This window comes from Cariama cristata, unplaced genomic scaffold (assembly GCF_000690535.1).
Source record: "Cariama cristata isolate BGI_N322 unplaced genomic scaffold, ASM69053v1 scaffold15941, whole genome shotgun sequence".
Lineage (NCBI taxonomy): Eukaryota > Metazoa > Chordata > Aves > Cariamiformes > Cariamidae > Cariama > Cariama cristata.
The window spans coordinates 33867-44821 of NW_009599991.1; the positions used below are offsets into that span (position 1 = coordinate 33867).

Below are 10955 nucleotides of genomic sequence, written 5' to 3' on the forward strand. Positions count from 1 at the left end.
AGGTCCCATTTCTTCAGCCTCTCCTCACAGGGCAAGTGCTCTGGCCCCCTGACTGTCTTGGTGGCTCTCCTCTGAACTTGCGCCAGTTTGTCGACATTTTACTGGTATCGTGGGGCCCAAAACTGGATGCATGACCCAGGTTGTGTTAGACCAAATCTAGAAGGGGACAACCACTTCACCTGATCTATGGGCTTGGCTCCTGTTGCTATGTCTTAGTGTGCTGTTGGCCGTCTTTGCTGCTAGGGCACGCTGCTGGCTCCTGCTCCTCTTGCTGCCCTCGGGTCCTTTTTGGCAGAGCCGGTTCCCGGGCAGCCAGTCCCCAGCCTGTCTCTTAGCCAGGGGCTTTTCCTTCCCACAAGCAGGGCTTGGCATTTGTCCTTTCTCGACCACATAAGGCTCCTGTTGGCCCACTCCTCCCTCCAGTCTGCGGCCCTCTGAAGAGCAACCCTGCCCTCAAGGGTATTGAGTGCACCTCTTAGGTGGGTATCATCTGAGGGCTGAAGTGGGCGCATATTTTTATCCTCCTTCAGGCCACTGATAAAAGGTAGTAAGCACGGCAATCCACTTGTAACTGGCCTACAAATAGGTACGTACTGTTAACCACTGGCCTTTAAGTCTGATGATCCAGTCAATTTTCCACACAGCTAACAGTCTGCCTATCTAAGCTATAATGTCCCAACTGGGATTATACCGGGATGCTGTAGGAGAAAGTATCGAAAGCCTTGCTAAAGTCAAGGTAGACAACATCCAGTGCTCTCCCCCAATCACAGATCCAGTCTTACTGTCGTTTAGGGCAACCAAGTTAGTTGGATGTGGTTTACCCTTGGTGAGTCCATGCTTACTGGTCCTGGTCGCCTTCCTCACCTGCATGTACTCAGAAGCAGCTTCTGAGAGGATTTGCTCCGTGGTTTTCCTAGGAAGCAGAGTGAGGCCAACCAGCCTGTAGATCCACGGCTTGTTATTGCCCTTTTTGAAGACAGAACATTCACCTTTCTTCAGTCGTAGGGACCTCCCTCCTTCTCCACAATCTTTCAAAAACGATAAGGATGATAAAGAACAGGCTTCCAGTGACATTGGCTTCCTCCCTCTGCATCCTCAGGCTTGGATGGGTTGAGATTTCTTAAGGGCTCCATGACGTGATCCTTTTCCAGTGCTGGTGGTTCCTTCTCTCCCTGAATCCTGTTTTGGCATGCAGAGGCTTAGGAGACAGCATGTCCAGAAACTCAACTTTAGGGAAACAAAGTCTTTATTTTATTGTATTTTATTTCACATATTCATAATCAGCTCATACTATCTACCACACTTTGCCTGAGACGGGGCCTGTTCAAGTGTTTGCTTTGCTTGCATGGGATATATTTGAAATAGTTAATGAGAACTGATATTCCTAGAATACGCTACCTTTCTTTTACCTCTTTTGACAAAGGAGGAGTGTCTAACATGGCTGTCTGGAGGAACCGGTTCTTCCTTGTGATAGTTTACTTGATTGTCTGTATCTGATGGTTGTGAATGTTCTCCTGGAAGAACTCATCCTTGCCATGTAATTAGATAATTAGTTTCCGTCTTTGATAGGCAATGCTGCAGCTGGCAGCGTACACTGTCCTGAATAATGGATATAATAGATGAGGAAAATCAGCTAAATTAAGTTTAGTATGAACTAGATACCCAGGCAAGTGCACTTAATTCCACAGGCAATTATTTCTATATATAGAAATACTTGGTCTCAGTGGATGTACTCGTGACCGTATCAAGTTCTCAGCAGAGAGAAAGGAGAGAGTTGGTAGTGTATGTTTATAGAAATACAGTGGAAACCAAGTGAAAATGTTTAATTAGCAGGAGAATTAATTAGTATGATTGTGACTGGGCAGAGGGTATGGATAACTTTATGACATTTTACACCACTGCAGTCTGTGCAAAAAAGTCTGTCTGTGCCCAAGCGTCATGGCAGCATTTCTGCCTTTGCAGTGTATGAAGTTGCTCTGTGGCCATGTCCCCTGCCCTGGTGACTCGTTTGTCTGTGCGGTGCCCCAGAAGTCACCCTGCAGCTTTAGGTTTGCTTTCGTGCTGCCCCAGAGTTTGTGCCCTTCTCTTTGAGCCGCTGTGGAAGGGCATGGTGCAGCTCCCCAGTCTCCGAACAGGGAGACGGCAACTTTGGTTTGCCTTGGATCTTGTAGATAGACTGTACGTGTTGCTTATTTCGCAGCCTGGATTTGGACGGGTATTCCAACATGCGTGGACAATTTCTCCATTAAAGACCTTCTTTAAATTGATACCGCAAACAGAAAAGATAGACCACCTTTTAATTTAGCTAAAAAATTTACCTCCTGCTCGCTTACACTTTTCATTTCCCAGGGGTATTTTAACATAATCATTTTTCCTTCCTAAGGTGTCTAACAACTGTCTCTTTTCCAGGGAAAATGTTGTGAATGGAGTGATATAATGGGAAAAATTTACTCAACATAATGATATAAAGAAGGCAGAAAGTAAAAGGGGAACTGGAATGTTTTTCTGACAACCAGATAAATCTTGGAAAAACTATAGAGATCATAGACAGATCATTTCTAAGGTTATTATATTACATTATTTTTAAAAAATCTTTTAAAAATAAAGTTTCTCAGGATTTGAGGATTTGACTGCTTTGAGAGATGTCTTAATAATACAGACTCAACACAAATCTGTTGTCCTTAATCCTCCTCAAAAAAATACAAGATGTGAAAGACTAGAATCAGTAAAAGTTTCTGATTTTTTGAAGATGGGGCAGATCCGGCAGGAGAGAGACTCTGCAGGCAGCGTACTCGGGCAAATAAGGCTGAGGAGGCAGACTGAGCACAAGAGTCTGCAAAGTCGGTGTTCTCCACGCTGGAGCGTTTCCGCTGAGCTGCGTGATGGCTCTCTCTAGTACTCCTGTGACTGCGGGTGGCAAGCCACTGCACTTACCGTGGGTACACAGAGCAGCGCCTGACTGAAGGCTTGCTGTGATTGTGAAACATCACGTACCTGTTTTATTTCTCAGTAAACAAGAAAATAATATTTTTAGTATAGTTGTATATTCCCCACATGGGCTAAATTTTTCCCAAGGTCTTTCTTGAAAGGTTTTTGACATAAAAAGGGCTTAACATTTTAGCAGTTTTTCATGTGTTCCAGTAGTTCTTCTTTAATAGCTATGTCTATAGGATCAAACGTTATTAATTTTTCATTCCCAGCCTTAGAAGAATCATAGGCACAGCGGCTCCTTGTCACTGGTTTATACTTCAGCAGCAGCAAAAATGCCAGGAATGTACAGGTAGCAGTGTAATACAGTATAAAGTTGTGCCTGTGCAGGGGGTCATCCCAGTTCTTGGTTGTGGGGCGTTAGCCCACTGACCACTGCTTGTACCTGGGAAGGCAGCTTACCTGTTAAAACTGGCTGGTTTTCAATGACTAAACAAGCTGCCCCAAGTGTACTGTCATTTAGTAGCAATCACACCCTTGCAGTTTTCAGACGCCTGTTCATTTAACAACTCAAAGAAGCCTTAGTTAGCTTACTCAAATCTAGTACATGCCCGGCTGTTTCTCTTCAGCCTGTGTGTATTGCCAGTTACCTCAGCGTCAAGGTGCCCCAGATAGGAAAGAGTAGATTCCATAAAAGCCGTCCTCTGTAAATGATTGAGCCGAGGCAGTACCTCCCAGGTTAATACCAGTTGTACCTCCCAGGTTAATACCAGTCTGCATCAGTAGGTCCAAAGGTAAACAGGCAGTGGGATGGGTAAGCCGCTGAAGAAATACCTAGCCAAGTGAAATATGAAATAAACTTGTTCTTAAATAAAGAAACAAATGATGGGCATGCATTCTTTAAGTCTGGCAAATGTCGGAGGTTGGTGTGCTACCAGAGGGGGCAAGATTGAAGCATTTCAGCATCTTCTGTCAAGGGTGAGAGGGATGTGAGGAACAAGATTATCAGAATTGCTCTATGGAAAGTGTGTAAAGAGTTGTTAGCAGGCTTGGTCTTCCTGATGCTAGTACTACGAGAAGGAGAGACAGGCTGATGTTTAAAAATCCAGATAAGGATGTTCTTCCTAGATGAGGCTTCCTAATTAGAGCAGAGAGTTTCTGTCTCGCGATACAACCCTTCATGTGGTAAATGCTCAGTTATAAATGTATGAAGCTATTGATTTTCTGATGCCTTGCCAGCAGCTCATATATTGAATATTTAATGTAACCCAAATACTTGTTTCCTAGAAATACTGGGAGGTTAAAAAAAAAAAAAACCAAAAAACAAAACCAAACCACATCTGTAGAGTTTACAGTTTAACCCGTTGTATACTGGACAAACTAGAGAGGAATGCATGAAATATCGGTCTGTGGAACTGGGGAGGGATCCTTCCCAGCAGACAGTCGATGTTTGCACTGACTCAGGTGGACTTGGATGGGTGGAATTGCAGGTGGACAATTTTCAAGCTTTGTGAGTGGTGAGTATGGTGGGTTTCATCCTGTTATCTGGTGATTTGCAGATACCTGTGAACTACTTTGAAGAGGTCTATGAAAGACATTTTAAGAAAAGCAAGTACATCTATCTTACAAAGCAACTAACATACACTGTTTTTAAGGCAGCCCAAGCTCATAACTGAAATTTTGTAGGGGTGTTCACCTGTGCACACCCTGTGAAAGGATGGAAAAACGTTGCCCTAACTTACGTTTGAGGTTATATTCTTTACAGTTTATGCTTTTTGTATTCTAGGATTAGTTCTCCTCTTGCTTTCAAATTTTAATGAATGAAGCAAAACTTACTGGCCTTTGGACTACTCCTAAAGTTAAACTTACGGGATCCTGGATTTCTCTCCAACCACAGGAGAGCTCTTCAATATGAACTAGTAAATAAACCAAAACAGCCCCAAGTTAATTACAGCAGGACCTCAAATCAAGGTTGGATCTCTTAGTAATTAAAGTCATTAGGAATTCTGTTGTTTACTTTGATGCATGTAAGGTTTAAGTCTCTTTTTATTTGCAGATTTTAATTAAATGAGCAAAAGTTAGTTTTATTGCTGCTTCCCCTAGCAAGAACTTCAGTGTCAGCAATCTATGCTTTTGCTCTTAAAAAAAAAAAAAAAAGCGCTTTGTTTTCTTGCATGGAGATGCTGTTAGATATGCTATTAGCTGTATTAAAATAATTGCTACTTAACTATGTTTAGTTATGCAATATCCTTTATTGTAAATATGTGTTACCTTGCATGGAAACTTAGAACATGAAATAAACAGCAGTCATCTGAGTCAACTGGGGAAATCCTGCTTCACTGCAAGTATGGGGGAGAAAAAGAACCTAGAGACTGACTAGTGGGCCAAGCTTTATAACCCGTGTGAGAGATGTGGGGAACATCTAAAATACCAGTGAAACTGGTTTCAGAGGATGACAGGTCTGGGGTGGTGGTAGGTGTGACTGTCCCAAGTCCCACAGGTGCAGAAAGGCTTGGATGTGAATGCCAAAACTGTTGGCTAAGATGTGCCTGCTTCATTCTGCCGTGCTTTCACAGATGGCTGTGCTTTACTAATGAGGTTTGTAGAGAGCAATGCTTTGCAGGGCTCAGCTTGCTGTGACTCAGCTAGCAGTTTTAGGAGGAGGTTCTGGCTGTTGTATAGCTGTTGTACCACTGCTTGAAGTCTGCCTTTTCTTGGGTGAGCCATGAGAAACGCTCACCCAAGCTGCTGCTCTGGGGCAGGGTGAAATGGATTTCACATCCTGCACTAAGGAAAATCTCCCCTTCTTCCAGCCCCCTAAAAAATTAAGTTGTACTTGATTTTCAAGAAGAGAACAGATGGGAGAAACGTGCAGAAAGCCATGGTGCAGCACCGAGATGTCTTGCCTCTTACCCTTAGCAGAAGTGTTGTAGTTGTGTTAGATAGTTGGACTGTGCTGCTTTTGGACTTGAACTTCATCATCTGGATGTGCCAGCTCAGGTTGATCACATCGCATCTGTTCCCACATTAGAGGAGTATCTGTTCAATGCACGGTTGTGTGTGTCCCTTTGTCAGCGTGGTAACCAGTTGTGTGGGGGTTTTTTTCCTCATGCTTAGCTTTAAAGCTGTTTCCAACTTTTCATGCAGTCTTGTACAGGTCAATGATGAAACTAGGTTTGTGTTAAAAAAACCGAACAACCAAAAAGCTCAACTCCAAGCCTGATTTTTCTGAGCTAATGACTGTCACAGCTTATAACTGGAGCATTGCGTTCAAAAAGGAACAGAGAGAGCAGATTTGATTACTGTGATGATGCATCCTGTTTCTAGCTGCAGCAGAGCAATCCCCATCTGCCTTCCAGTTCCGCTCACAGAGCTGTTGCCCTGTCCCTGCTCTCTCTCTTGCTTCCCTGCTCCAGTTCTCATTTTTCTCCCTTCCCATTTTGTTTACCTCTTGTCCCACTCTCCTGTTTCCCAATTGCTTTGCCTCTGGCACTCTCCAAACTGCAACTCCCAGGGTGCTGATTAATCTCTTTACATTAACAAATCTCAGGTTCAATAGCAGGAGCTGGAACTCTGCCAGGCACTGGAGAAGACTCTGACCTTCATCCTGGACTGCCTCAGCCCAACACAAACATGCCAGGAAGGAGGAGATGCCATTGATTTAGTGCTTCCCGCCCGTTAACCAGGATGGTTCGCTCTAGAACTGTGACAATTCTGTAACCCTACATTTGGGCAGTCTCTTGTGACACTTACTATTTTACACACCATGGTGTGTTTACTGGAATGAGACCATGGAGGACACCAAGACCTCTGCACGAACATGCAGAGGTGCATGGTTACAAACCGTTTTGTTGCACAAAATCTGTGAAACATGGTCTGAACATCAGTGAAATGAAACTAAAATACATAATCAGGTATTTAATTAATGTAAGTGCAAAATCTGATTTTTAAATTGCAGTCAGCGGACCTCGCTCCATAGAAATATCAGCAGTGGGAACCATATGGGACTTTTACACTGACTCAGCAATAGTGTATCCCTAAGTTCCTCATTTCACCAGTTCAGCTGCAGAGTTCTTAGATAAATGTATGCGCATCTGTTTTTCTCTGTGTGATTGACCGTTTCATCTGGAATCCTAAGATGTGTGGTTGGTGGTCTTTGGGAAGCTGGCTAGTTGTGTCCTGCTCTGCAAAATGGAGAAAAGACTACATTTGTGGTCCAGTTTGTCATCTTTAAGTTAGGCAACAGATGAGTTCAATCTCTCATGGACCTTCTGAGCTGACTCTGTCTTAACAGAGCAGTCTTTGGTTTGAAGAAGAATTGTCTTAATCTTTTTATTTCTTCAAAAAAACCTGCAGGGCTGGGTGTCAGAGCACTACTGCTCCTTTCTACATGAAAGAAATAGCACAAATTAACAAGAAATAGCACAAATTAACAATGCTGTAGGTCATCTAATGCAGGGATATTTATTTATTGCTCCAGAAGAGAGACTGTGTGTGCCAGTGAGATACACATTTTAAATGAGTATATACTTTCTAAAATTAATTCAGTTTATGACCTCTGTTGATCCTGACTCAGTGCCAGCTATATTTGAGTTGGGGTCAGCAGTATTGATGCCGTATTTATCAAGAGTTGAATGACAAGACGGGATGATCATGGTGCTTTTAGGTAGCAATAGAGATTGAGCTGGTTTAGAAGCAGGCAGTGTAGACGCAGGCTCAGCATTTCACTGCTCATCCATGGTGTTCTGCTGCTGCTTAAACCTGTCTCTGTTACAGCGTCTGCTGTGAGACTGGCTGTCAAGGAGGCCCAGGGAGAGACAGTTGGTCAAACAGATTTCTGACTGATTCTTTTTATTCGCTTCCCCAGCCCTTGGTGAAAAATCACTGTATCTTTGCTGTGGAGCTGGTTCTCAGGTGTTAGGCTGAGTTTTATGCTCCAAGAGAGTTAATTCTTTCAGCTGCGCATCAGATGGTAAAAGCTGCTTGGGCAGGGATAAATCTTGTTACTAAAAGTAAAATTATTTAAGTTGATGGTTTAATAAATCTAGTAATAAGAGAAATAATGAGAGAAAACTCACCTACTTAAAGAAAAAATAATTCTCAAACTTGAAAAAAGTTTAGACTGTTTCAAAGTTTATTTCCTTGTATTGAATTCAAAGGTGGGGGTGGTACCCAAACAGCAGAAAACATGGCTGGTTAATGACAAACAGTACTTAAGTTCAAAGGCCAGAATAACTAATCAGCAAATATTACGTCTAGAGATTTTTTTTCTCTTTATTATTTGTAGTTGTTATCTGTGTGGTTTTTATCATTTTGAGAAATGAAATAAATCAAGGTGATTCTTAACGACATATATTGTGTCCTGGTCTGAACCGGACAAAGTGTTTGCTGACCTTGAAGCCAGCATTTTTTTTGCTCCAAAGATAAGTTTGCCTGCTTCTCTGCATACACATCAAGAGTACTGTAGAAAAGACTTGAAGCTCGTAAGAAATATGAAACGCTGAATGGGAAACGAATAGAGGTAACATCATTGTTTAATGCGGACTTGTAAAATGGAAGTTAAGCTAGTTTGCATATTAAAGCTCTCTGCTTCCAAACTTGCTGTTGGAAGAACCAAATGTTTAGAGAGTATTTGCTTAATGTTATGTTATGGAAACCATGTCTGTAGATTCCAGTTTTTTTAGCTATGTTATGCTCTGAGTCATATTGACAGGGTTTTATTTTAGCTGAGACTGAGTTGAAAGCACTTTGGAAACAGTAGGTACCTAGCGCAGAAGTTCTCTGCAGGTCTCTGTGATGACAGCATTACCTTCTTGGAAAGCCTCTCACAGATCCTACGTTCTTCATGTTCTCTAGAGTTTGAAGAATGAGTGGATTCTCTTTGTCTCCAAACAAAGCCAATAGAGCTAACATGTGTTACAGCTGTGCCTGTAACCACCCATTGTGCTTTTTATTTTACTTTGGACGGGCCCTTACAAACATGAAGTCCAAATGGAATGCGAGCGGGGCGTGAAATTGGTATTTTAGTGACCTGAATAGAGTGCAGCATTGTAATGTCAGTGCTTACACTTGCTTCAGCCCTGAAGATACCTGTTTCTCACTCTGTTGGACCAAATACAGTATCTTTAGCTTAGTAGTGTGAGGAATTTCCCCCCTCTCATTCAGTCGCACAAACACCCAAGATTATCTGCTTCAAAAGGCACACTTCTGTTGTATAACATACCTGCTCAGAACTGATGGAACAAGAGAGGTGAAATTTTGATGGGCTTGGCCAAAGGTAATTTAGGGACAAGTTTTACAGATGAAATTTTGCTGTTTGATTTCATTGGGATTGGATTTTACCTGAATGCTTTTACCTCAGCCTTCGAGAACCACTCCCCAAAGTAACGCATACGACTTGGGCTTCAACTTGGGTACGTAATTCATGAGACATTTGGCAAGAGAGAGCTGTGAATAAATGCAGCAACGGATGGGGAAATTAAACTGTAAAATCCAACTGGATCATGATGAGCTGTTCACAGCAACTTTATGCTCTCTGAAAGTGGCATATAACAAACAAATGTTAAATATTTTAACTCTTGTTATTTGACATGGGTAATAGTAAAACCAGGAGTAATTCATAGAAAGTAGATTCAACTTCAGAAAAAATTTCCAGGAAATCCACACGGTAATGAGAAAGTACCTTACAGTGACTGCAGGCTCTCCAGGCTGCTGATGGAGAGATCACACAATGGGCTTAATGGAAAAGCCAGGCCCACGCCAGAGACAGAGGATAGATTGGACATGGGAGGATCTTGGTTTTCCATTTATAATTCTAATTATTAAGCACATTGTATGTTGTCCATGAGTAGGAAGCCAGTTAGACAAAAGATGCAGCAGTACTGAAAGGGCACACAGGGGAGGGAGTTGGAGCAGTACCTTCTGCCCTTGGCAGGGATCTCTAGCTCTCCTGTGATGCCTGAAATTCTTTCAAACACTTAAAATAATCACCCCATAAGATGATTAAAAAGTCAGGAGAGTTGGAGGTGGGGTGGGATGTTAAGTAATCAAAGCTGTCAACTGGAAAGACGTGTGTACCCCTCAAAGGAGGGAGAGATTCAATGAAAAGAACAGATTCGTTTTTCAAGTATAGGCAGCACGTGTTTAGTTACAATGCTTTGTAAAAGTAGCGCACAAGGACTAAATGCCATGCAGATTTAGGACAGGCAAGATCTCGTTAAACTAGCACCACGCACATTTAAGTGGAATTAGGAGAAAGCTGAGACTTTTCTCTTTCTTAGTTGTAAGGTGCTCAGTAAGATAACTTCTTTTTTAAATACGTGGATAACAATTTCAGTGTACTTCATGCATTCTCAACAGCCTTTTTTTTTTTTTTAAATGTGAAAATCCTCTTTCATAAGCAGGATGCAAGGGAAAAGATTCAAGGTACGCAGGAGATGGTTGTTTTCTGGTGAAGTTTCACAGATGTAATTGTTATGCAAGCTAAATCGTTCTGTTACCTGCATGTGGTGTTAATACATCAGGAAAATTGAATTAACTGTCTCCTCATGTGTTTCAGGTCAGCAAATTCCACCCTTAGATCCTCATGAAAACGGTAACAATGGAGCAATCAAACTGGGAAAGCAGACTTCACAGACGGGTAGACGGTGCTGCTGACCCAACTTCGTCTTTCTAGATTTACTTGAAAAACAGCACCATTTGCTTTTTTCACTGAGAAAGGACTTCATGATCTTTCACACAGTGATGTGGCTCCTTATCTTGAAAGCAGTAATTTCAGTACTTTCCATGAGCAATAATGCAAGGACCAGAACCAGAAAGCTTTACTTCAAAGGGATTTTGCAAAGCCTAGTTGGAAAATCCTCTCTAATATCCTGTCAAAATTACAGTGTCAAAGTACTCCAAGTCTGTGTTTAAACTAATGACTGGGGGGGGGTGGTAATAAAAAGATCCTTTTATATATAAAATTTAGATTTGTTGCAAAAACTTCTCACATTACAAAGCAGACTTGGCATGTTTTTAGAGTTCTC

At 42.0% G+C, this 10955-nt stretch overlaps 1 protein-coding gene across 1 annotated transcript in view; it reads left to right on the top strand.

The window, feature by feature from the left end:
* Window positions 1-10584, top strand: part of RAB31 (RAB31, member RAS oncogene family) — a gene marked incomplete at its 5' end in the record, with an annotated part of 35526 nt that extends 24942 nt beyond the window's left edge. The window contains one exon of the mRNA XM_009709875.1: window positions 10487-10584. Within this exon, the coding sequence (XP_009708177.1) occupies window positions 10487-10584 (98 nt within the window). The remainder of the gene's footprint in view (window positions 1-10486) is intronic.
* Window positions 10585-10955: the final 371 nt, after the last annotated feature.